General features: G+C 42.1%; 1 protein-coding gene across 1 annotated transcript in view; it reads right to left on the bottom strand.

The window, feature by feature from the left end:
* Window positions 1-26135, bottom strand: part of Pdss2 (decaprenyl diphosphate synthase subunit 2) — a 244630-nt gene extending 218495 nt beyond the window's left edge. The window contains exon 1 of the mRNA XM_052751549.1: window positions 25577-26135. Within this exon, the coding sequence (XP_052607509.1) occupies window positions 25577-25875 (299 nt within the window). The 5' untranslated portion in view covers window positions 25876-26135. The remainder of the gene's footprint in view (window positions 1-25576) is intronic.
* Window positions 26136-26774: the final 639 nt, after the last annotated feature.

Genomic DNA, 26774 nt, shown 5'->3' with positions numbered 1-26774 from the left:
TACTGGATCACCTTTTTACATTCCATAAGTCTTATACCAGGCTTATTTCACTTAACATACTGGCTTCCAGTTCCATACATATTGTCAACAGGATTTTATCCTCTTTATGGCTAAATAGTATTCTGTTGTGCATATGCAGAACATTTTCTGTATTTATTCATTGGTAGATAGACAAGTAAAATATCCCGTTTCTTGGCAACTGTAAATAGAGCTGCAATAAACATTAATGTACTGATGTCTTAATAGACTAACTTCAGTTTCTGATAACAGGGGTTTTTTCCCCCTGTAGTGGGATTGATGTACTATATCACAGACCTATTTTTAAGTTTTTGAGAAGCCTCCACAGCATTTCCCACAATGGCTCTACTAATTTACATTCCCACAAACAATATGCAAGGGTTCTTCTTGTAGAATATTATTTTAAGATGTGTTACATTTGTTTACACTGTGGAACATTGGTTTTACTATGTGAAGCTGTGTTACTTTGCCTGTCTAAAACACCTGATGTTCTAATAAAGAGCTGAACAGCCAATAATGAGACAGGAGAATGGATAGGCAGGACTGGTAGGCAGACAAAACAAATAGGAGAAATCTGGAGAAAAAAAGGAAGGACACCAGGGGCCAGCCATCCAGCCACACAGCCAGTCATGGAGTAAGAGTGAAAGTAAGATTACAGAAGAAAAGGAAAAAGTCCAGAGACAAAAGGTAGACCGGATCAATTTAAGAAAAGCTGGCTAGCAACAAGTCAAGCTAAGGCCAGACATTTATAAATAAGAATAAGCCTCCATGTATGATTTATTTGGGAGCTGGGTGGTGGACTGCCCAAAAGAGCAAAGAGTAAAGAGCCTAAGCAACCAACAACAATTTGGTGTCCCAACGGGGGCGCATAAAAAGCTAAACAACGGGTTCTCTTTTCTCCACACCCTCACTTGCTATGTGTCTTTGTCACTGCTCTATTGCTGTGAAGAGACACCATGAGCACAGCAACTCTTATAAAAAGAAAACACTTAATTAGGGGCTTGCTTACAGTTTCAGAGGTTAGTCCATTATCACTGTGGCAGGGAGCATGATGGCATGCAAGCAGGTGTGGTTTGGAGAAGTGGCTGAGAGTTACATCCTGATCCACAAGCAGGGAGGAAAAAAAGACACTGAGCCTGGTGTGGACTTTGTGAAACCTCAAAGCCAGTGCCATGCTTCCTTCAACAAGGCAACTCCTACTCTAACAAGGCCACACCTCCTGATCCTGCCAAACAGTGCCACTCCCAGTTGACTAAGCATTCAGATATATGAACCTATGGGGATCATTCTTATTCAAACCACCACAGTATGTTTTGTCTGTTTTGATAATAGCCATTCTTACTAAAGTTAGGTGAGGTCTCACTGAGGTTTTAATTGTATTTTTTGGGTGATTGGTAAAGTTGAGTATTTTGTCATGGCCCTTTGTATGTTTTCTTTGATAAATTTCTACTTATATATTAATCCATTCAGTTTCCATTTGTATTGGATTATGGGGTGATCTAATTGAGTTATTATATTCTGGTTATTAGTGCCTTCTCAGGTGTATATTTTCTTTCATTCTGTTGATTGTCTCTTTTATTGTACAGTTTTTAATTTGATGAGATCCACCTGTCTGATTTTTGCTTTTGTTTTCTGTGCTTTGGGGATTTTATGTCCACAAACACTTGCTCATTTCAGTATGCTAAAGCATTCCCCTATATATTCTTCTTAAAGTTTTACAATTGGATCTATAATACATTCCAAGTTGATTGCTTTGTATCAGATGAGATGGGTCTGCTTTCATTTTTCTGCTTACAGAGATCCAGTTTTCCAAGGCACCACTTATTAAGAAGTTTGTCCTTCTTCAGTGTGTGTGCTTATTACTTTTGTTGGCAATACAATGGAGAAAAGTCCTGGGTTTAAGCTCACTCTCTATTCCATTCCATTGGTCTATATGTCTGTCCATTTTTATGCAATTACCATGTTGTTTTAATTACTGTAGCTTTATATAGATAAGTTAATGGTTAATCTGTTAACACACTAGTAAGTGTACTCTTGAAAAGCTGAACAGGAAAAATGGTCAAAAGAAAACAATGATAAGAATGGTGATATATCTTCCTTCATGTGATCTTGAGAAAAAGAATCATACCAGTTCTGAGGATGAGGAAAAAGAAAAGTGTACAATAATTTTTTTCCTCTTTAGACTGGTAAGAATCAAGATCAGAATCTTCAAAAGTTTATTTGATGGTATGTAGTTAGTTACCAAGGCTTGTTCAGTTCAAAGTTCAGGTTTCTCCAGTAAAGATACATGGTTTCTTCATGTACATTCCTTCCTCAGGAAAACCACTTGGAGTGTCTGTTTAATAATAAAATACTGGGGGCTGGAGAGATGGCTCAGAGGTTAAGAGCACTGACTGCTCTTCCAGAGGTCCTGAGTTCAATTCCCAGCAACCATATGGTGGCTCATAACCATCTGTAATGAGATCTAGTGTTCTCTTCTGCCCTGCAGGGATACATGCAGGCAGAACACGGTATATATAATAAATAAATAAATAAATAAATAAATAAATAAATAAATAAATAAATAAATAAAATACTGCTTCTTTCAGAGTGAGCATTTGGAACAAGATCCACCTGCATTTACAGCATTTTAAAAACTTGTTTTTGTTCTCTGGTCCTAAATGAATAATTTACAATATGCTGAAACCATCATGAGGTTTCTGGGGCTTCCTGAGTCAAAGTTCTCTGGTTTTGTTGTTGTTGTTTTGTTTTTTACTCAGAATTAACATAATACTAACTCTGCTCTCCCTAACTTCCACACTTGGCTTTGTAGTTAGAAGGAAGACAGAAGCCACTGCTACCCATGGTCCATCTATACAAACTCTAACAGTCTTCAAGCAACTTAACATGCTTTTCTTCCATCAGTCATTGATTTAGTTAGCCCACAGTGCTTTATCCTAAACATCTGAGACTTGTGGTTAAAATCCCTTACCAATTATTAACAATTATGATTCCTTCTGGTCCAATATCATTATTTAAGTTTTCACATGCATACATGCATACATCTAGTTTCCATAAGAATATGCTAAGTTGTGGTGGTTTGAATAAAAATAGTTCCCACAGGGAGTGGCACTATTAGGAGGTGTGGCCTTGTTGGAGTAGGTGTGGCATTGTTAGAGAAAGTATGTCACTGGGGGCAGGGTTTGAGGTCTCAGATGCTCAAGCCAGGTCCAGTATGGCATCCTCTTCCTGCTGCCTGCCGATCCAAAGGTAAAACTCTCAGCTCCTTCTCCAGTACCATGTCTGCCTGCACACCATATGCTTACCACCATGACAATAATGGACTAAACTTCTAAACTGTAAGTCAGTCCCAATTAGATGTTTCCCTTTCTAAGAGTTGCCATGGTTATAGTATCTCTTCACAGCAACAGAAACCCTAAGACAGTTGTTTTTGAGAAACCTTTTCTATTTCAACATCCCCTGGTTAGATTTAAAGCACAGCAAAAGCCACTAAACTTTTGCTGACTTCTTGTGACGTAAGTGTACTTTCAGTTCCATTCTTTAATACTAGTATTATTTCCAATGCTTAGCCATTATTTTTCTACTATCCTGTCTTACAAAAAGAAAACTACAAAGGGAGGAAAAGTAGGAACTTGGAAGGGCATGCTTCCTGTCTGTGCAAAAGAGAATTAAATGAATGTATACCTCTCACACATGTCTTTCAAAATAAAACCATTACTTAACAAGAAAGCAGCTGCTTACTAGAGTATGATTAGAAAAGTAAAGGGAGAGATGCCTATGGGCTAATGCATTACGTGCTCTCGAGGCACATGAACAACTCCACTATTGGTTCCCAATTGTCCCCACCTGTGTACGCATGATGAGAGAGCTTATATGAATACAGACTTTTAAAACTCAATTATACGAATCCTATCTATCCAAACTTTTTTTTCCATCACCAGAAAGAGGTTTCTGATTAAGGACCCAGACTTTTAAGAATAGTTAATCTAAGTAAGTCCAGATGTTGTGTTTAGGGCTTTGGTTAAGTGGTAGGAACAGGGGGCCCCAAACCAAAAGAACCCTCCCTATTAGAAATGTTTGTCATTCTGTCTTAAATGAGCCCAGTCTTGTAGTATTACTGGGAGGTTCCAGAATTTTAACTTATGACAACCCAGGTAAGATGCCAAAATTTAAGGATTTCCACTGCATTGTTACTTTAAAATAGGATTTGTGGTTAGCATACATCAAAATTATTTTAAAAAACCACAATCATGAAACAGTTGTAATGAATTGACCAATGATAGGAAGTCGTATTTAGAAACAGCTGTTTCTGATAAAAGAATAAATTTTGGAATGACAAATCCTACATATTTTGTGGAGGCTGTGCACCTGTTGATTAGAATTTGTTCACCAATTATAACTAAATGTCCAATGTCCTAAAACCAATATATTTTCATGCTATACACTGAATATAATCATATTTTTCTGAAACATTCAGAGTGTTCACTGGTACATTGTACAGACTCATACATAATTTTACATTTGCCTTTGCTTCTATCTTCAAGGTGCATGCCAACTGCCTGGAAGATTTCAAAATAAAAGTATGCAACTGCAACTTGTAGCAATCCATTCTTAACAAGTATTACGACCATGCAAAGTTCCCCCACCTAATTTTAATTAACCTTGCTAGAATGTAATTGCATTTTCTCTTGGTTTGTTTCCAGGAAGTGTTGATTCCTATCTTTAATCCATGAAGTGTGTATAAGATGGAACACCACAATCTAATTAAAGTAATGACTATGGCAAAGGGCAGGAAAAGGTAAGAGCCTCTGGTTAGGAAAAGTTTTATTCCACCCACTTCAATTCTGTGTGCACTTACTGATGGTTTTCTGCATTGACTATAGGTGGGGCAATGGGAATACAAAGAAGAAATCACCTATTTTGAGTTCAGAGTCTTGAGAAACTTATTCTTAATATTGTCTATTTTGTGTGTATGTGTGTATGTCTGAGCGTATGTAGGTGTAAGCGGAATTGCCTGGAACTGGAATTATAGATGGTTGTGAGCTGCCATGTGAGTGCTGGGAAGTAAACCCTGGACCTCTATAAAAGCAGTAAGTGCTCCTCCCACAGAATCATCTCTCTAGCTCAGGGGACACTCCTTCTTTTTGGAGCAATGGATGTTATCTTTTACAAATACACTGAAGAAAGCTGCAGTGCTGCCTGCACTGGTCACAGCCCTGGGCCACAAGTCTGCACAATCCTCTGCAGTTGGACCTGTAATTGTTTACTGTGACCCTGCATTATCTTCAGAATAAAGACAACCCTCTTTTCTTCCGAATGGCTTGTCGCTGAGTGACCACTGCTGGACGGACCTTTCTCTTAGCTCTGATTTGTCTTTCTGAACTGTGACCATCACCGTGTTGCCCACACCAGCAGCAGGAAGTCAGCCCAGCCATCCTGGGTTCCCTTCACAGAAATAATACACAAGTTTTTGCTCCTGTGTTTTCAGCACAGTAGATCATAGCTCCTACCAGAAGACCCAGGGAAATCCAGAATTTCACTCTGGAGGTCCTTGCTTCAACATCTTGACCACTCAGAAACACAGGAACACTTAAATTCATAATCCAAAACACAGGGACCAGGTTGACCAATTTAATCTGTAGTCATCTTGAAGAAGCAGCTCAAAAGCTGGGTGGAGTGACGCACCCCTTCAGTCCCATCACTCAGCTAACAGGGGCAGGTGGAGCTCTATGACCTCCAAGCCACCAGCCTGGTCTACAGAGTGAGTTCTAGCCCAGTTAGGACTATACAGAGATGCTGTCCCAACAAAACAAACAAACAAACAGAAAAACAGCAGGAGAACATTTACTAGACTAGTGGAAACAGCCATCTCTTGAGACAACAGATGGAAGCCACAAGGGAGTGCAAGTCAGTGATGTCACAGCTGCTAATTTTTGGGAGGACAGAAGGGGATAAGCAATATGACCTGCAGCAACCTGAGACTGCTTAAGGAAAGAGGGAACAGTTGCTTTAAACCCTGTGGCTAAGCAGAGCTTCCTAAATGTGAACGTAGGGTTATTTCTTGCTACTCCAGCTTAAGGCAGAAAGTTGGGAGAGGTAGAAAAAGCTAGACAGGAAGAAAGCTCTGCAAAAGCCTACCTGTATCCTCCAGAACACTGGGTGCTCCTGAAGCCTTTAATGGAGACACAGAAGAGTAAACCATCTGTCTGAAGGAAACTTCGCTAAACTGGCATTGGTACAACTCTAAGATCTGACAGCCATCTAAAGAGACAGGCACCTCGTTTTTAATCCAACTACAAATACTCCTTCCCCTAATTATTGAGAATCTAAGTGCTCACACTGCTCCAGTAGCAGCAATGGCTCCTTAGCAAATAGCAGCTAATATACCAAGGAAAAAGAATATGCCAAATTCAGAAAGAAAGCTGCCGTGAGATGCACTCCTCAACTCCCATGGCAACACCTTACTTCTAACTAACCCAACCTAGAATTTACAAAACCTAATGTGCATTATGTTCACCGGTGCTGGGGTTAAAAAAGTTCTAAGATCTAATTGCAAACCACATTCTAGTCTAGTAAATCCCACTTTATCCTAAGTTTATTGATGGAATATTTTGTCTCAAAAAGGATGGCGATTTTGTCAGGGATATTTCCTAGTCTCTAGTTAGGAAGGAGAGAAAGAGCAATGTTGTGGCCTATTGCCTGAATGTTTCTTCCAGAGAGCCTTCAAGGTAGTTTTAGTAGTCCTCAATATAGGAATTATTATTCCCATTTTGCTGATGAGAAAATTGAAGCTCTGAGTGGCTAGCGTAGTGTCTAGAGGTAGTAAGTAACATAAGTCCATCTAAAGCTTCTCAATCCCAAGTCAGATCTGCCTGCTTCAAACTATCCTCTTTCCAGTACAGCATGTAGCTTTAACTGCCATGTTTCTAAAACTGTTGTCATGGTCTTGTTTCCACCTATTTGTACAACAGAGCATACCTTTGAAATAATTTTAATCTATGATATTTCTTTGGGCTCCTAACTATCCTTCAAGGGAAGGTGTTGGAGGATGATGACTAGCCTGAGACCACAAAGAAATCATTAGACATAAATAATAGCTAATAATGGCAGCTGGATTTGTTAAACACATAAGGCAAAGCTTTTATAATATGTTATATATAATATGATCCTCATTATAATCCTGTGAGGCCAGAATAAATTGTAGCTGAAGTTTTCTCCAGTCCTGCCTGGCCCACGGTCAGGACAAATCTCTCTCACCCGCCAGTCCCACAGACACTCAGACCCAACCAAGTAAACACACAGAGACTCATATTACTTATAAACTGTATGGCTGTGGCAGGCTTCTTTTTATCTAGTTCTTCTATCTTAAGTTAACCTATTTCTATAAATCTATAAGTTGCCATGTGGCTCGTGGCTTACCGGTACCTTACATCTTGCTTGTTATGGTGGCGGCTGGCAGTGTCTCTCTGCCTCAGCCTTCCACCTCCCAGAATTCTTCTCTTCCTTGTCCCGCCTACCCTATCCTTCCTGCCTGGCTACTGGCCAATAAGAGTTTTATTTATTTACAACATACAGGACATCCCACAGCAATAAATATCATCCCCTCTACAAGTGAAGAAACAGACCCAAAGAACTCTGCGGCTCACACAACTGGGAAATAGCAGTATTAAAATTTAAGGATTGGTAGGTGTTCAAGGCAATGTTCTTATGTACAACATTATACAGGCCTGCCCCCAAAATTGCAGTGCTCTTTATAGATAGTATATATTTGCCATAATTAAGTTAAACTAAAATTAAAATTTCAAGTATAAATTAAAATCAGGATGCATTCCCAACTCGGTGCTGAATGAATAGGGAAAGGGAGCAAACAGGTGGCAAGACAATGTCTACCAGGAATTTCACCAGGTAATAGACACAGACAGCCAGGAACATCATGTGAGAGAAATGAACTCATCAAGGCCCAGGCTATCCTCTTTGGGACAAAAGATCAAAAGATATTGCCTCAACAATTTAACAAAGACATCATTCTTCTAGCAAACATTCACAATCAAGTATATAGAGACGGTCATCTAATGAAACAGTCTTAACCAGGAGAGATGAAACAGCTTCATCCCCAGTGTGCCCACTGGGCTGACTAGGCATACTGTTAAGAATTTGTAAAGTTAGATTAAAATGCTAGGTCTAGCACCACCAACTTCTATACACTCACTTTGGATTCATGAAATCACGTCATGAATACTCTGTTGTCATATAGTCATCTCTAAAAAATATATGAGAAAATAATTTTTAAAAATACATAAAATGCTTTTAATAAAAGTCTATATATGCCATAGAATTTGTCCTGGGAAAACTAAGCAGCATTCCTTTCGAGAATACAGCAGCAGAAAACAGTCCAGGCCAAGGGGCACTGGAGCAGCATGCTCCTTCAGGGTATCTTTAGGAGCTAGCACCCTATCAGAAGATATCAAGGCCCAAATGAAGAACTGTAACACTGTCCATTCAACGGCCACATGTCTGTACAGAGATACAGGCCAGACCAGAAACTTATTGAAGAATCACTTGGACTTCCACTGTTGCAAAAAAATGACCACGAAATGGATCATTGCAATGGAGTGTCACACAGCAGTTTGCTCCCAGTCCATCTTAGAAGAAATCTCATTAAGACACAGGGGTCATAAAGACTGGTGAAGCTTCCGTCCTGGAGGGTGGCTCTAAGAACTCAGAAGTAAACAGCTCCAGAAGTTCTGGAACCTGACGATTCACTAGACGCCCTATCTCTCCAAGCATATGTAACTGAACTGCTGAGACGCAGACCAGCCCAGAAAGGACTCTCCAACTTGCTGAGATGTCTTCGGGCTGTACAGTGTGCTCCAGGTCCCCAGCTTTGTGAGCCATCATCCTTGTTGTGGTGGCTTTGGGGATGCAGCTGTCTTCAAGTCATTTCTGCTCCTGTAAAAAACCCCAACAAACTCACTGGCTCACCAAATGGACTCTGGTGGAACCCTCACTTCGGTTTGTCGTCAGTTCCTTATCTGGGGTAAGTAGATTTCTGTTCACATCTTGCCAGAAATATTGTCACACAACGGGGGCGATACCTCCAGGTGCCAATGGCACTGCTGCTATGTAAGTCCTCTGTCTCTGTCCTAGGTTCCTGTCTTGCACACTGCTGGAATAAAGGACTTGACAAAAGCAACTTAAGGATAGAATCGTTTATTGTTACTCACAGTTCAAGGTCACATCCAGCATGGAGAGAAACAAGGTGGCAGGAGCTTGAGATAGCTGGTCACATGACATCCACAGTCAAGAAGCAGAGTGATCGATACCCGTGCTCAGTTTACTTTCTCCTCCTTCTTCAGTTCAGAACCCTGGCCCACAGGAATGGTGCTGCCCATGTTTAGGGTGAGTCTTCCCATTTTATTTAACTAAAGATAATCCCTCAAAGGCCTGACCAGAGGCTAACCCACTCTAGATAATCCCTCACAGGCCTGACCAGAGGCTAACCCACTCTAGATAATGCCTCACAGGCCTGACCAGAGGCTAACCCACTCTAGATAATCCTTCACAGGTGCGCCCAGAGGCTTATCTTTTAGGTGATTCTAGATTCTGTCAGGTAGACTGGCGCCCAACGTGAGGCAAGAGTTTCCACCTAAAACTTGAGTAAAAAGATTCTAAAACGGAGCTAAAAACAGTTCCTAGTTGTCTCTTTCAAGTTAGCGTCAGCCTGCCAGTTTGAGCTACTGGCGGGTTCCTAGTGTGCGTGCATGCTCGACCTACAGTATGGCGGAATGAGGCCTCTGCAAGTGGCACATTAAGCTGTGTGGTGGATTTAGCCTTTGCTAGTACAAAAAAAAAAAAAAAGAGGTTTCTGGGCTACACGCTGCTTTGATAGAAGCATAGACCCACTATTTCTGAGAGTTGATGGCTCCCAGAGCTGGCGGAAAACGTACCACCGCCATGTTGGGAAGCTAAAGTGGGCGGATCCAGCAGCCATAGTGCCACCGCCGTTTCAGGCTTAGAAGGCTGCAGTTTAAAACAATAGGCTCAAGCCAATATAAAAAAAATAAGCCACGTAAAGATGGCTACCACACAGAGAATCTGGATTATGTTCTCTTTGATATTCGTAACTGAAGAAAAACATTTGATTACAAAAGCTGTTGAGTTATGCCAAAATGTATATTTTAAAGGTACCTTGACTTCAAAATTTGGATGTAAGGATATGTTGCTTTGGAAAGGAGGCTCTGCTTTTGTTTCCACAGAAAGCCAGAGGCTATGGATTTGTTCCAGATTAAGATACATCAGGTTTGACCAGCCAAGACCACCTGAAAGGTCTCCGATGACACCATGGCCCAGATGATCCAACATCCAGAACCGTTTCAAGGCAACTGGCTCAGACGATACACCCTCATGGACTACTCCATAATCCTAAAATATTCTTTATGTCCCCATAAGATACAGCGCCCCCCTCCAGCAGGAAGTAGTAAGAGAAGCTACGCCCAAATTCCCAAATATACCAAGCTGACTTTGGAGATGTGTAAAGGTTAAAACCTTCCTTTTTAAGAAAAGAAAAGGGGAAGTGCTGTGGGATGGTCTGTATGTCAAATGTGTTGCTGATTGGTCAATGAATAAATCACTGATTGGTCAGTGGCCAGGCAGGAAGTATAGGCGGGACTAACAGAGAGGAAAATTGAGAGAACAGGAAGCTGGGTGAGGGAGACACTGCCAGCCGCCATCAGGACAAGGAAGATGTAAAGTACCGGTAAGCCACAAGCCACGTGGCAAGGTATAGATTAATAGAAATGGATTAATTTAAGCTGTAAGAACAGTTAACAAAAAGCCTGCCACGGTCATACAGTTTGTAACCAATATAAGTCTCTGTGTTTATTTGGTTGGATCTGAATGGCTGTGGGACTGGCGGGTGTCAGAGATTTGTCATGACTGTGGGCCAGGCAGGAAAACTCTAGCTACAGTAGACAACTAATATTAACCATCACAGACATCATCTAGACACAAAGCAGCTTTCCAGGGAAGATCTGGTTGTGCCCTACCTCTCCTCCATCCTCAGGTAGTGATGGGGAACCTAGGACTAAAGCAGTCCTTAACCTGACATCTTGAATCATGACTTTAATAATGGGGAGGGAGCCTAAGAAAGACAAGGGAAGAATGGAGTAAGAAATGGCCTGAAGTTAGAGAGGAAAGTCAATAAAGCAGAAGATTCAAAATGGCACTTTCATTCCAAGAATAAATTTGATTTGGTGATATTTAACAATCTCACAAAAATCATGTCACAAATCCCTTATAATTATTATTTCAAACACTATCAAGACTATGTTCATACAAATTATCAATATTTGGCAAATTCAAAACATTGAAGTATAACATAATATTCATTAGACCTCTCTACACTCACAATGCTGTAAATAAAACCAATTCAGTTTGCTTTAAAAAAAAAAATCTTTGAAGTCAATGAAATAACATTCCAAGGAGATTCTGGAAGAATAGTAATGTTTACAGCTATTTTTAAGTGTTTGTTAAAATGAAGTTTCAGTACACGAAAATAGAAAAGAAAAATAAAAGTCTGTGAAAACCCCGGTGAGTCACAGAGGAAGCAAATCCAGCTGCACTGCCGAAGGGCACTCTTTCTTCTAGAGCCTACACCACGTGAGTGCTCTCTGAAGGGCTAACACCCAGGACCCACTTCTGAAACCTCCTCTAGGAGCTGGTTCTAGAAGAACATTCACTGAACCTTTCCTTAAACCACAAGCATAGATGGGTATTTGCCGGGCTGAATGAGCTGCTAAGATGTTTTGTTTTTCCTTGTTTGCTTTGAGACAGGTCTCACATGGTACATACTAGTTTTGAACTCTCTCTATAGCTGAGGATGATTTTGAACTTCTGATCCTCCTGTCTCCACCTCCACCAGGAGTGCCATCACCACAGCCGGTTGCATGTGGTATTGGTATGAACCCTAACGAACCAGGGCTTTGTCCATGCTACACAAGCACTCTATGAACTAAGCTACATCTCTTAGGTGTTGCTGAAGAAGATTCTGAATCCTATGGAACAGTAAGAAGCAATCCTGTACCACAGTAATAATAGAGACCAACTGTTAATACAGTAGTAATGATCAAGATAAGAAAAATGTCTAAATTCTAATTTGTCAAAACCTAAATAAACAAAGAATTAATGTAGGGATTACAGTACTTTAAGCAACAGGCAGCCAACTAAGATTGGTTTTGATTTAAATAACTAAAGCAACTCCAGATCCAATGAACTTATCTGAGATATGAGAGAATCAAAAACTCCCACCCAAACCAAAGAGCCCTGAAGAAGTTCCTTGAATGATAGAGAGGCTGTATATTTTGGAATGTCCTTTCCCCAAATGAATCATAACCTAAAATCTGTTGGGAGTATAACACGAAGGTCCTTGTGCCCACAGATCTCCAGAGAAACCAGGAATGTTGAAGCACACAAGATTGTCCTCTCAAAGTAACAGACATAAAACTGATTCTTCCATCCAGAAAGCTGGGAATTAGAGGTCATTAACAGCCTGGTGATCTGCACTGTCTGTTGGGCAGGCCATATCAGGCTCCGACAATCAGGACCGGAGGTGGCTAATAGTGTAAATGGCCTCTACGGTACCTGCATGACTGAGACCAGGCCAGAGCCTCCTTAGGCCCTTAAGCCAGTACAGGCAGCCTACCTCCAGAACCCATCTTCTTGGAAGAAATGACAAGTACTCTGAGGTGAGTTCGATGTACTTATGCGTCCTTGTGCACCAGGGAGCTGTATTACACCGGGAAACTTTTTCTCAAATTATACTGGTTTAAATATGCTGGCAAAAACTACCTGGCATCAGACCTTCTGGACAAAGTTAATGTGAACCAAGTGGGTTTTCACCTCTTCATGGTCCGTTTTCCTGCAGAGACTCCATCAACAATCCACTGGCCCTTTACAGTTATTAGCATGGGGCTGGAGAGATGGCTCTTACAAAGGACCCAGAGTCAGTCATCAGCACCCACATAGCAACTCACAACTGTCAGTAACTCCAGTTCCAGGAGATCCAACACCTTTTTCTGGCCTGCAAAGGCACCAGCACACACATATTACATACATACATGCATATAAAACACTCAAAGACATAAAATAAAAATATTTTCCTTTGAAAGTTATTAGTACAGGGCCAGCTAAATAGCTCAGTGGGCATAGACGCTTAACTTGGTAGTCTACCCACCTGAGTTCAATCCCTGGGACCCACATGATGGAAGGAGAAAACTGACTCCCACAAGTCAAGAGTGTTCTGAACTCTACACATACATTGTGGCATGTGCATATCCACATATATACATAAATAAAAGGGAAAAATTGGGAGAGAGAAGCAGGGGGGAATATGATCAAGATACATTGTATACACGTATGAAATTGTCAAAGAATAAATAAAAATATTCTTTTAGAAATGTTAACAGTGCAGGTCCATTAGCTGGACTGGTAAGGCATATATATATATATACACACACACACACACACACACACACACACACACACACACACACACACACACACACACGAATGAGGCAGGGTGGAGTCAGTCTCCTCTCACAGTAGTCAACATGAGAGCCCATACAGTTATCCTAAATTCCAGATAGTCCAATACACTGTCAGAACCCCTCTAGTGGCTCTCTAGGTCAGAGGGGAGGACTACTGTATCAAGGCACACAAAACGGGAGCTCATCAAATTCTCCTTCCTTCTTATCACTGCATCCCACTGTATTTAGAATTTCTGAAGAGAGTGTACTGTTAAAAGACAAACACACTGACAGGTTCTGGATGGAGCACTCTGTGTATGGACAACCTCCTTTCCCCACTTTCTTATTGGACAGACGATTTTTAAAAGATTTTGACACAGCATGATGTTGTATGAGCCTACGAAAACCCCTCAATGGAAACAGCTTAACTTCTAAGGTTTTGCAACAAGCCAACAGCCATTTTAGCAAGCAGCTTAAGTAACTATTTCCTTTTGAAAAACAGCTCTTGGCTTACCATTGGACTCTAGTGAAAACTGACTAGAACATTAGGTGACCATGCAGTCAAACTGCTCATCATTAGTTATTATTGGATGCATTTAATTCGAAATTCTAGCAGGTCCAAATGGATTCTCAAGGCACAACTGAGTTGTAAATCAGATTGCTGGCAAAATATCTCCTGAGTATCCTCCTGCTACGTCTATCTTGCTCTCAATCTGTTCCTACAGCTTCATGAGTTCCCTGTGACCACCAAGCTTGAGAGGGATAAAATGGCTCCCTGGTTACAGAAAGACTACATACTGTATTAGAATTAGCGGAAGTGCATGGTTACTGCACAACTCCATTCAGGGGGATCCTGAGAATTAGGTGAGATCTTCCCCTATGGGGAAGACAGGGAGTTGGGCATGCCCTTATTCATTATGTTTCTTAAGTAGTCTGGGGTTAGGATTCACATGGCAATTTTGGACATGTCTAATAGACTGGGGCTGAATGACAAGAACTGAGATGGAGAGAAACCCTGTCTCGAAAAACCAAAAAAAAAAAAAAAAAAAAAAAAGAACTGAGATGGGGCACGTCTAGTCAGTCAGTGACAAGGTGGTTTTGAGAAGGACAATTTGGGTAAATCTCTGGAATGGGACAACACCTGAAAATATGTGTTCATGTGACCTTAAAACTACCTCACTAGAAAAGAAAGAATGGCCTGGTCAATTGAGCCCTTCATTAAGTGGCAGTTCTGACAGCTGAAAGGCTAAACATGTCCTCGCTAACAAGGATATCTTTCTACCAAGGCTAACTTAGTGGCATCAGTGCTAAGTATCACCAAAATGTAAAGTCCTCCAGATGAGTCATTTAATCAAAAGGAGCAGAGTCTGGTGACTCCTCACAACAGAGATGTTAGCAATCTGCCAAACTCCTCAGAAGAAACATTGATTGTGCTTGTATGTGATTTCTTTGTCATACTGTTACCAACGCAATGACCTGTGGACTGACTCATGTGTTCACATGACATCCAACGCAACGGTACCTCAGATGAATAAAACCATGATTAGCTGGTAATCGAGGGTTTCTGTATGCTTAAACATGCATTCTTACCACCTTCCAGAAGCAACTGGTTCACATTATGGTAAAACAGCCCATAACCACATGGGCCAGGCTCCCACAAGGAATTGCCCTGTTGGAAAGTTGGGCTACTGTTGTGGAATGCAGTTTGTGAGTTGAACTAGCACTTGTCACAACTACAACTAATGATTTCTCGAGATTTTGTTTCCTCTAAGACTAGGAAAGGTTTTGTGTCCAGGGAAAGAGTGCTTCTGCTAAGAGACTCAATAATGCTGTTCTAAACTACAAGCTAAGATTGCTATCTGGTTCATCATGGCAGAAAAAAAGCAAGGGAGACTTAAATAGAGAGATACAACAGTTACCAAGAAGGTGTGTGTGTGTGTGTGTGTGTGTGTGTATATATATATAGATAGATAGATAGATATAGATATCTCCTAGTCACAATGGAACCCAGAATGAGCACAAAGAGCAATTTGTCTTTAGAAGAGATGTGTATTCTGTGTTTGTGACTCTCCTGTCATGCTACTTTATAATTTCTACATACAGACAACTGGGCTAGGCCATAAATGATTAAATTAAACCCTCCATGATGAGGATAAGACTCGAACCACCAAGCAAAGAATCCTAGCTAGCTGAAGTCATGACCATTTGCAACTATAACCCAAGATCCTCACTTGGTACATGTTTAGCTATGATCCAGTATTACTGTTTGTTATTTAAAATCCAAACTAACAGTATAAGCAGTAAGAAACATTTTCTTTTTTATGTAAAAGCAGGCTGGAAGCGGTCACACAGAACTATGTGAAAAACAGCATGGATGCTTCCCACTGTCCAGTCCAGCATTCACAAGATGCGGCACTCAAAACTTACTTCCAGACCCCACTACATCAGCATTCAAAGCAGCAGGGTGAGAGAAGGGGCTGGGGTGCAGGACAGAGCCCCCCAACTCCTTTTGAGTATTTCTACCCATTCTTCTTTATCCTTTTATTTATTTTATTTTGCCAAAAGTTAATCACACGGCCACTCCGACGACAAGGAAGGTCAGGAAATATAGTCCCTTGGCTGGGACGGGAAGCACCGCTGCCCTGAATAAACTCTGGGGGAAGACAAAGTGAAAGTGGAAAGGTGACCCTTAGCCATTGCTTCTGTGTCAAGGCTTCTTGCTGTCTCCTTCCTTGCCCTACTCTGTTCTCTATCTAGATGGGCACAATGGCAGCTGGTCAATCTATCATTTAACTCACAATTTAAACAACCAGCAAGCTGAGCCTGTTGTGCCCAGGTCGTAAGACCCCCAAGCAAGACCACCACAGAGCCAATATCCGATGCAAGCACACAGAGGTTTTTTAATAACAAAACAAGCAAGCTTGGTCCACCATCCAACATCCGACACAGATACAGCGGGTGGAGAACGGTCCCGAGCACTCACTTTAAGGGGTTTATATAGGAAAGGTTTACATGCAGCTTGGGATTGGACAAGAGGGTTAGGGGTGAGGCAGTCCTTTGAAGTTACTGGCTGAGCTATAAGCATGAGGTTACTGATGGCTAACAGGATTCAGGGTATCTACAGAGACATAAATTTTTACTCCCTATGTCCTGCTTTTGTTGAACGGAGGATACATACATTCAGATTTATTGTTCCAGTCCTACTCTCCTCCGAGGTCAGTTGAGTCCATTACTGCCCATATCTTGTTTTGCCAAGTCCAGGATACATAGATTTATTGTCCCAGCCTTATAAGTTCAACTTCTGGTCACTTCTAAAACTGCTGGTCAGCAAATACCTTTGGAGGAGGGGAGGGGGAAGTGTCTCTTAAGATGGCTACTGATTTTTCCCTTTCAAGCCACAGTATGATTAGAGATCAGCTGCCACTCAGAGGCCCTAAGCTGGACAGTAAGTGACCTTTCTGGAGAGGCCATGGGGACTAACTGCATCAGATTAGGTAGGGCATCCTTTAAACTATCTGTACAATAACAAAGTCGGGGCACAGGAAAGTCAGGCAAAGGGCATGCTACCTTTTGTCTTGCAACATTTCATTTCTTCTTTAGGGAAATCTCTTTCTCTTACTCTGTGAAATATATCAGTTTATCACCCAACTGACCAAGAGGTGGCCAAGACTTATGCAGGGCTGATCAAAGAACACACTGCTGGCTACAGCGAACTCATTTGGACTAGATTTATGATGCAAGAAAGGCCAGGCTGCCTCCCATGGGGACTCTGAAGCTAGAGGATCCATCCAAGGATTAATCCGGCCAGAGCCAAGGCTTCTGACCCAGTGCTGCCCTAGAGACTAGCCATTCCTGTTTCCGGCTTCCCAATCACTTCCCCGTCCCCATCAGAGGTCCCAAAGCCTGATTAGCTCCTCCTTGTCAAATTATCCCAAGTCAATTTGCTTGTAATTAAATCATGTAGACACAATCCTATGCTCTATCCTTCAGAGACTGGCAACACTGTGCTTTCAGTCTTAGCTGGCTGAGCACTTCCAGCTCTGGCTCTGTCCACCTTCCTTATCGGTACCTGATCCACCTCTGACTGCATTTTAGATGGCTCTTCATGCCAGGAACACTTAGTAAGTACACAAATTTCTCTCTGTGCCCTCCAAACATCCCCCTGCAAACAGCCCCTATTACCTCCAGAAACAGCTACTCAGTTTACTTCAGATGTGTTCTCTACAATCAAGTTCTCTGAGCCCCACTTCATGAAAGTCCTTTGAACCCATTCTTTCCTCTTCATTTCCACAACTGCTACCTAAATTCGGATTCCACCCTCATCCTTAGGTCCCCAAGAACAGCTCAATGTCAATGCTCAGGAATCTACCTGAGACTCCTCAATTCATTACCCCTGACCCTAGAACCTCTCTTCCTTCTTGTGTCATCATTTCATTTTTAAACCTTTTAATCATAACATCTATGTAATATTTTATTGCCCTGATGCTTTTATATATCTCTTTTATTTAACTAGGAATCTTGGTAAGGAGTAGGCCAATGTGACTGACTTAGTATCTGGTGGGTTTTGTATTCTCTATGATAAGCACAGAACCTGGCCATTAGGGGACACATTTAACTAGCAGCTAAAGAAGAAATTAATGAACTATAGCAGTCTTCTTCCAGGTCTCCCTGCACCCAGCTTATTTTTTCTACAATTTATGATCTCTACAACTGCTAAAGCCAGCTTTTAAAAGGGCTCACTTGGTCATGTATCTCTTACTGACAGTGGGATAAGAGTATATCTTCTTTTTATTTTATTTATTTACTTTTGGGTTTTTGAGACAAGGTTTCTGTGTAGTCCTGGCTATCCTGGAACTCACTCTGTAGACCAGGCTGGTCTCGAACTCACAGAGATCCACTAGCCTCTGCCTCCCGAATGCTAGGATTAAAGGTATGTGACACACACACACACACACACACACACACACACACACACACACACACACACACACACACACACCAGCTAAGATATATCTTCTTAATGCAATGTAAAGATCAACTCAAAATCTGGCCTCAACTTTTCCTTTGTCTCTTAAATCAACTTTGTTTAGTTTACAGATGCTTCACTAACAGTAGCCAAAAACTAGAGACAGTCTCAATGGTTTTGTATGGCATATAGGTAAACAAACTGCCTTATTTCTGTGCAATGGATGAGCCTGTCCTGAACGGTTTCCAGTCAGTCTGAGAAGAGGCACCTCAGCTGATAAAGTGCTTCCCTCACATTCCCTGCAGGCAGCCCATGGAGTGTTTTCTTGATTAATAATTATGTTGGAGCGCCCAGACCACTGTGAGCCCTGTCACTCCTGTGCAGGTGGTCCTTAGTTACACAGGAAGCAGGCTGAGCCAGGTGTGGTGGCTCAGCCTTGAATCCTCAGGAGGCAGAGGCAGGCACATCTCTGAGTTCAAAGCTGGCTATACACTGATACCCCATTTCAAAAAAAATAAAAGGAAAAAAAACAAGCAAGCAGGCTGAGCAAGCCACGAGGAGCAAACCAGTAAGCAGCACTCCTCCATGGCTTCGGCTTTAGGTTCCTATCTTGAGTTCCTGCCCTGAGTTCCCTTCATGATCGACTGTAACCTGTAAGCTGAAATAAACCCTTTCCTGCCCGAGTTGCTTTTGATTATGGTGTTTTATCACGGCAATAGAAACCTAACTAAGAGAAGCTACAAACAAGAGTCTTTAGCAATAAAATGAAATAGAGTTGTTGGTTATTTACAGGAGAGGAGCAAGTCTACAGTCCATCATCGCTTACTCCATCGTGAAGCAGACATTTGCGGTCTCTTCTGTTGCTTCATCTCATTTCATGTTTACCCTGAACACTACACATTTCCCTACATTTGCCAAGCAGTTCTTGTGTCTGTATTTTCCTGCTTCAGTCCCTTCCTCTTCATTCAGTGCAGGTCAGTTTCCAGGCCACTTCACCTTTAGAAATCTTCACTTTCACCAGGAAGACATCTTTTTTCTCCTGGTCTGTACAGCACACTAGTCACACATGCCACATTTCTCTCAAGGCACTCTGAAGCTGGGCTTGTGTTCCCGCTAAAACAGATTTCCAATAGTAATGACAGCTGCTGCCATCTGGAGATCTGCTACGTGCCAGGCACTGTTCTAAATACTCGATCCACAGTAACTCATTTACTCTCCTAAAATGCTGACTTAAGTACACCCTTATCCAAGCTAGGGCACAGGGAGCTGAAGGAAACTGCCTGAGATCACATAGCTCAGAGGAGGCGGGGCCAGAATGCAAAGCCAGGCTGAGCCAGGAGCTCCTGCTCACTGCGCTGTCTCCCATGAGTCCCTGGATGGCAACAACTGTGTCTTATTCGTGTTTATACACCCCATGCCCAGAGTACCTCAAATATTTGTGGAATGAATTAAAATTTATAATTTTCTCTTAGTCATCCAAGAAAAAGTTCTTTGTAAGTAATAAAGGTTTATAGTCAGTAATTACAGAACTGAATCTAGGAAGGGTCTTTTATAAACATAGAAGACTAAAATTAAATTTCTCATAACAAATTGAAAGAACACTAAAGGATTTCACCATATTAAAAAAACAAAAGGAAACGAAACAAAACAAACAAACAAAAAAACCTAATGGGTTCTCTCAATAGAAAAGTGACGAAAGTGGAGTGGAATGAGCTGTCTCTTCTAAGGAATCGACGCCCCTAAGAGAAGAGACTAAAGCTATGCTTTCTCTCCTAGAATATCGTACTAATGAATCCCACCGATCTGCATCTAATAGACAACAGAGCGCTCTGAAGGCAAAGGCAAAAAGGCAAGGTATTTAAACAAAATTTTAATCTTAAAGCCCAATATGTTCAGAATAAATCAAGAAAATAAAGCCACATCACTCAAGGAAGTCGGCATGCATGTGTACACAACACTTTGAGCAGTCTCACAGCAAGGGCCATCTATGCCACCTTTTAAACAACCAAGCACCGTCCAGGAGATCTCAGAAGCACGCACGCTATCCCCAGTAGACAGTTGCTCTAGTTTGCTTTGCTTTCACTGTGATAAACACCGTGACCAAAAACAACTTGGGAATAATAGGGTTAATTTCCTTTTATACTTCAGGTAACAGTTAATCACTGAAGGATTTTTAGCAGGAACTAAAGCAGAGACCATGGAGGAATGCTGCTTACTGGCTTGCTTACAAGCTTATCCTCTGCTGGCTAGCTAGCTTGCTTTCCTCCTTTTTCTTCTTGTTTGCTTGTTTTTTGAGTCAGAATCTCACTATGTAGCCTTGGCCGTTTTAACTCACTCTGTAGACTAGGCTGGCCATGAACTCATAGAGATCTGCCTACTTCTGCTTCCTGAGTGCCGGGATCAAAGGCACACCAGGCTCTGCCAGCATGCACATCCATGTGCCTGGGATGATGTGGAGTTGTCTACAGTGTGCTCAGCCCTCCCACATGAATCATCAATCAAGTCATAACCACAGGCCAATCTGATCAAGGCAAATCTTCAACAGAGGTTCCCTCTGTCCCAGTGACTCCAAGTTGTGCCAAACTGGCAATAAAAACTAGCACAATAATATACCAAGGAAACTCACAAAAGCTAAAAATACTTAAATATGAGTGATCGACACAGAAATATAAATGACTGAAGTATATATTATGCACATTGAATTAGACAGGTGGCAATGAAGTCACAGGACACAAATGTTGGCAGGAAGGAACAGGGTGACTGACTATGACTACGTTTGGCTTCCACACTAATAATCTACCTGTCCAGCTTGGACAGATCCACAGTCCCTCATCCAAAGCCCCTTGTCTTAGTCACTGTTGTATTAATGTTAAGAAACATCATGACCAAGGCAATTCTTATAAAAGAAAACATTTAACTTTAGTCTACTTTCATCATGGTGGGAAGCATGGCAAGAGCATAAGAGCACTCACAGCACTGGAGCAATAGCTTAGAGCTACATCCTGATCTGCAGGCCAAGAGAGAGACAGACTGGGCCTGGCATGAGCTTTTGAAACCTCAAAGCCCACCCCCAATGACACACTTCCTCCAACAAGGCCACACCTACTCCAACAAAGCCACACCTCCCAATCCTTCTCAAATAGTGCCACTCCCTGATGACTAAGTATTCAAATATCTGAGCCTATGGGGGCCATATTCAAACTACACACCCCTGAAACAAATATCTTTAAGAGTGTAACTCTTTTTTGATTTTAGGAAGGTGCTTTAATCCTACACTTCAGCAAGAACTAAGCAGACCTGTCAAACATTAATATTTCTGCAACAGAATGAATATTCACATTCACTGGGATGAATAAAAGCTATAAAGTCTCATATCCATTAAGGTCCACTTATGAGTCTGAAAAATACATTCTGTTTTCTGAGCTTTTAAGATTTTTACATTGTGAGAAAAGAACCATATTCACTGCACCACTGCACTCAATTTTTTTTCACTGAGAAGGTCTTTCTTACAAGCCAAATCCAGGTCCAACAACAGTCTTCCGACAGTTCAGAACTGGCAATTCCATTAGAAATCACCTTGGGAAACCCCTTACTTCACTGTTTAGTAACTGAAAGCCCAGGAAGACGAAATGAGTTGCCTGGGATCACATGCTGTATACCTACAGAACTGAAATTAGAGACACAAGTCTACGATCTCTCCTTCTCTTCCACTCCCTCCTAGTCTCCTCCCATTCCCACTATGCCTTGATTTGAAGTGATGTATCTCTAAGTTTTTTAAAATATTGAAGTAATTATAGACAACAAGTTGAGAAAATAGGATAGATTTCTCTGTACCTTGGACCCAGCTTCACTCAATAGTGACAAAATTTTACTTGTAGCATAATACTGAAATCCTACCCCAAATCAACTTTATTCTATTTCCGTTTTCAGCAGCTTCTCAATCTTGTACTCAGTTTGTGCAGCTTCATCCCTTGTCTAGATTCATGTAACCACCATCACAAGACTCCAAACTGGTCCATCAGCATGATACAGCTTTTCATCATTTTTATTCCTCCCTGTTCCCCACAATGTCACCTATCTAGAAATCACTTATCTGTTCTCCATCTCTATAGTTCTGGTATTTTAAAATGATTTAAATGTTGTCTGGCTTAGTTTGGCTTCTATTGCTAGGATAAAACACTGACAAGAGGCAGCTTACTGAGTGAATGATTGATTTGGCTTACATACCCAAGTCATAGTCCACTGAGGAAAACAAAGGCAAGAGCCCAGAGGCAGGAGCTGATGCAGAGACCATGGCAGGTGGCTCTTCACTGGCTTCTCCCACTAGCTTGCTCAGCCTCTTTCTTATACAACCTAGAACCACCTGTCCAGGGTGTAGTACCACCCCAGTGGGCTGGGCCCTCCTATATCAATCATTAATCAAGAAAATATACCACAGTCTTGCCTAGAAGCCATCCTGAGAGGAGCATTTTCTCAATTGAGGTTCCTTCTTCCCAGATAACCCCAGCTTGTGTCAAATTGACCAAAATAAAAATAAGATTAAAAAAACACATTGTATAAATGGAATTATACATAATATAAACTTGTGGAACTGAGATCTTAAAAAACTAGTGTTAGAAAGCTGGGTATGGTTGCTTTAATCCCAGCACTCAGGAAGCAGAAGTAGGGAATGGATCACTGAGAGTTCCAGGTCAGTCAGGGTTACAGTGTGAGACCCTGTCTTCACAAATAAACAAACAAACTTTTATAAAATGCACTACCTGTCCTCGTTGAAGTGTCTATAGTTCAGTAGTGCTAGCATAACTGCTCTTCAGTGTCTACCTTTTTCCTCTGAGTTTGACTACTTGGGATGCTCGTGTAAATAGAATAATCACACAGTATGTGGGTTGCTCATTTCACTTAGCATATATTCTCAAGGTTCATCTCTGTTGTAACATATGCCAGTTTTTTTTTTTAAGGTTGATTAACATTCCATTGTATGTATACACCACATTTCATTGATGCATTCACCACTGATGAACACACGAGCTGTTTCTACCTTCTGGCTATTGTAAATAATGCTATAAGCATATATATATATGTCTGAGACTGTTTTAAATTCTTCTGGAAATATATTTAGAAGTAGAATGGCTGAGTCACATGGTAACTCCTGATTTTAAAGAATAAAATTAACATTTCTCACTTCGAATAATTCCTTTGGGATTCATCCAAGTTGTATGCACTGATATCAATATTCTTTTTTCTTATCAAATAGTGTTTGTGTTTGGGAGGGCACATATATGTTCAAATAGATGTGTACACCTTACATTTTGAGACACGGTCTCTCACTGAACTCATTGAACTCAATTTGTCTCTCACTGAGCTCATTAATTATATAGGCTGGCTGGTCGATAGGCTCAAAGGGTCAGCCTGTTTCCATATTGCACCCCAATACTCAGGTTACAGAATCCATTTGTACAACTCTTGGTGCCCAGCTTTTTTGTGGGTACTTGGAATCTAACCTCAGATGCTCAAGCTTACACTGTAGGCAATTTAGTGACTGAAACATCTCTTCAGCTCCACCAAATAGAATTTTATGGTTATGTATGTACCACAGTTTGATCAATCATTCACCAATAAGGGTTGCTCAGGTTGAGACTATTCCAAATATCCATGTTAAGAGTAACTTCCTCTTAATTATCCACATTTTGCTGACAAGACTTTGGCAAACTTACAGCCAACTTTCAACATTATAAACATTCCTGTATAGGTTCTGATATAGACATGTTTATTTCTTTGGGATGTTTTTTGTTTTGTTTTGTTTTTTGAGACAGGGTTTCTCTGTGTAGCTTTGCACCTTTCCTGGATCTCGCTCTGTAGACCAGGCTGGCCTCGAACTCACAAAGATCCGCTTGCCTCCGCCCCCCGAGTGCTGGGATGAAAGGCGTGCGCCACCACTGCCCAGCTTCTTTGGGATAAATGTTTAAGAGTTGGATCAATGAGATGTATAATATATATTTAATCTTATAAAAAACTGCCGTTTTCCAGATTGGCCATACCAATTTACATTTCCTATAAGCAACACATGCAAAATCTGTTTTTTCTGTTTCTTCACCAGGATGTCAGATTGTCAGTGCTTATCTTATTCCTTCTCCTAAGCATGTGAGAGCATCTCACAGTGATGTAAATCTGCATTTCTCTAAGAGCTAATGGCATTGAACAGTCAGAAGCCCACCTGCCATCTTTCTGTCCAACTGTACTGTTTCCTTTTCTACTACTGAGTTTGAAACAAGGTCTCTTGTTTAGCCCAGAGTTTGCTGGTTTGGCTAGACCAGCTGACCAGCAAGCCATAGGAATCCTCCAGTCTCTACATCCTCAGTGCTGGGATTACAAGCCTCCAGCCTTTGCTGGGGATCAATTTCAGGTCACTGTGTTGGCACTGTACTGGCACTGTAATGTTGGAGATAAATTACAAATCACGAGGTGTGAGTTGTTTTTTAAACGATAAACCGTTTTCTTAAACCCTAAACGCAGGTTTAACGCTGGTTTAGCATTAAGTGGTAAAAGTCTCAAGATCATGACTTTTACATGAATAATCCTGGATATGTATTAAGAGCTGTCTGCTTTGTCTGTCTGTCTCTCCCGTCTTAATCTTTCTGTAAGTGGGAAAATGAAAATTAGTCTATTCCACTTTTAAAATACCACTTCTTGAATGTGACTAAATAAATACACGTCTCTGATTGTTATCTTCACAAGTCACTGAAGCATCTGCACCTCTAATAGTTACGCGGAACTGTGAAAACCTCCAAGTTTTTCTCTTAAGAAAACCACTTATCCACTGAGCTGAGCCAAATAGAATAATGTTAAAGAGACACTAAAGAATGTCTAAAAAGGTCAAAGGAAAAAGGGATAAAAGAACGGGCCAGGCTCAGAGCTAGCATGAGCGTTCTGACCAGGGAAAAAGAAAAAAAAAAGACGAGTGAGCACGGGTGATGAAAGAACTACCCAGGTTCAGTTAGCGTGAGTGTCCTGGCAATAATAACAACAATAAAAAGGCGAGCGGGTACGGGTGGGTCGGTGGGTCGCTCACCTGGCGGTGGTGAGCAGGGGATGCTGAGTCCCTACCAGCTTCCGCAACTGCATAGCGATGTTGCTGAGCTCGTCACTCAGCAGGCAGCGGAGGCTCATGAAGGAAGCGGGATAACCCACGATCTTTTCCGCCTCTGATACCACCTGGTTCCAATGGGCTGGAGACCTGGAGGACCGACCACGCCAGGAACCTACGGACGAGATGGTGTCGAGGGATCTGGAGCACCACCACTGGCGATGTGGGGAACCAGAGGCCCCGAGATAACCGGACAAGCGCGACAGCAGCTGCCGAAGGCTCATAGTTCTGAGTCTGAGAGGGTCAGGCACCTAGAGAAGGTGTCCAGAGATGGCACGGGAAACAAGGGCTGACGAGGAACTTTCAGAATCTAAAAGTTAACAGACCCTCGGAGAAATGTGGCTTTCTGGAGCCGTAACCGGGAACAAAGTTTGCTGCTTCTGCAACCCAAGCTGGCGGGACGGCAGCCGCAGCTCACAACTACACTAGCCACCTGTGGTAACACCACAGCCACAGTCTACATGGGGGGCGCCATATTGGAGGCATGGAATGCGGCCTGCCGTAAAGATAGGGGCGGGCTGATGAACGGCCGGGAGTGCGCCTTACTTTACGGCACAGCTGAGACCGCCCCAGAGGGGCGGGGCTTGGTGGTGACCGAGGGGACGGATGGAAGCTCCTGCCCTCGGACTTCAGTGTCCGCCCTGCGGGAGTGGGCTAGGTCGCCTAGCCGCCCCTCTGGATCTGGAAGGCTTCGGGGGGTCGCGGGAGCGTTTCCCCCGGCCCAGCGCAGAGTGACGCTTATGTAAATGAATATCTGTGTCCTGAGTCGGCGTCTGCAGCGAGGTCGTGGGGCCGTGGCTCGGGCTGGCGCGGAAGCCTTTCTCTTCTGTCCGCCTTAGGCCCTCGGTGGTGGGCGCGGACTCTGGAGGGGCCGCCCCTCGAGCTGGGCGATGTCTGCGCTGCGGACCCCCCGCAGAACTGGGACCCCCCCAAGTGGGTCGGTGGGGCTGAGCCCTGGTTCCCTCAACGATCTGGCGGACGACGACGTGTTAGGGTTTCTCCTGTGAAAAACCCAGACAGAAGCAGCTTTGCCTTCTGCACAAGGATGCTGTGAGGATGGAATGAAATGGCTGCTTCCCTCTCCAGGATTGAAAATTCACTGGCCTGACTGCATCTCGCATAT

Source organism: Peromyscus californicus, unplaced genomic scaffold (assembly GCF_007827085.1).
Source record: "Peromyscus californicus insignis strain IS unplaced genomic scaffold, ASM782708v3 Scaffold_22__1_contigs__length_63687245, whole genome shotgun sequence".
NCBI classification, from domain to species: domain Eukaryota; kingdom Metazoa; phylum Chordata; class Mammalia; order Rodentia; family Cricetidae; genus Peromyscus; species Peromyscus californicus.
Note: the sequence above shows the minus strand (reverse complement) of the source record. Positions and strands in the feature narration are given on the sequence as shown.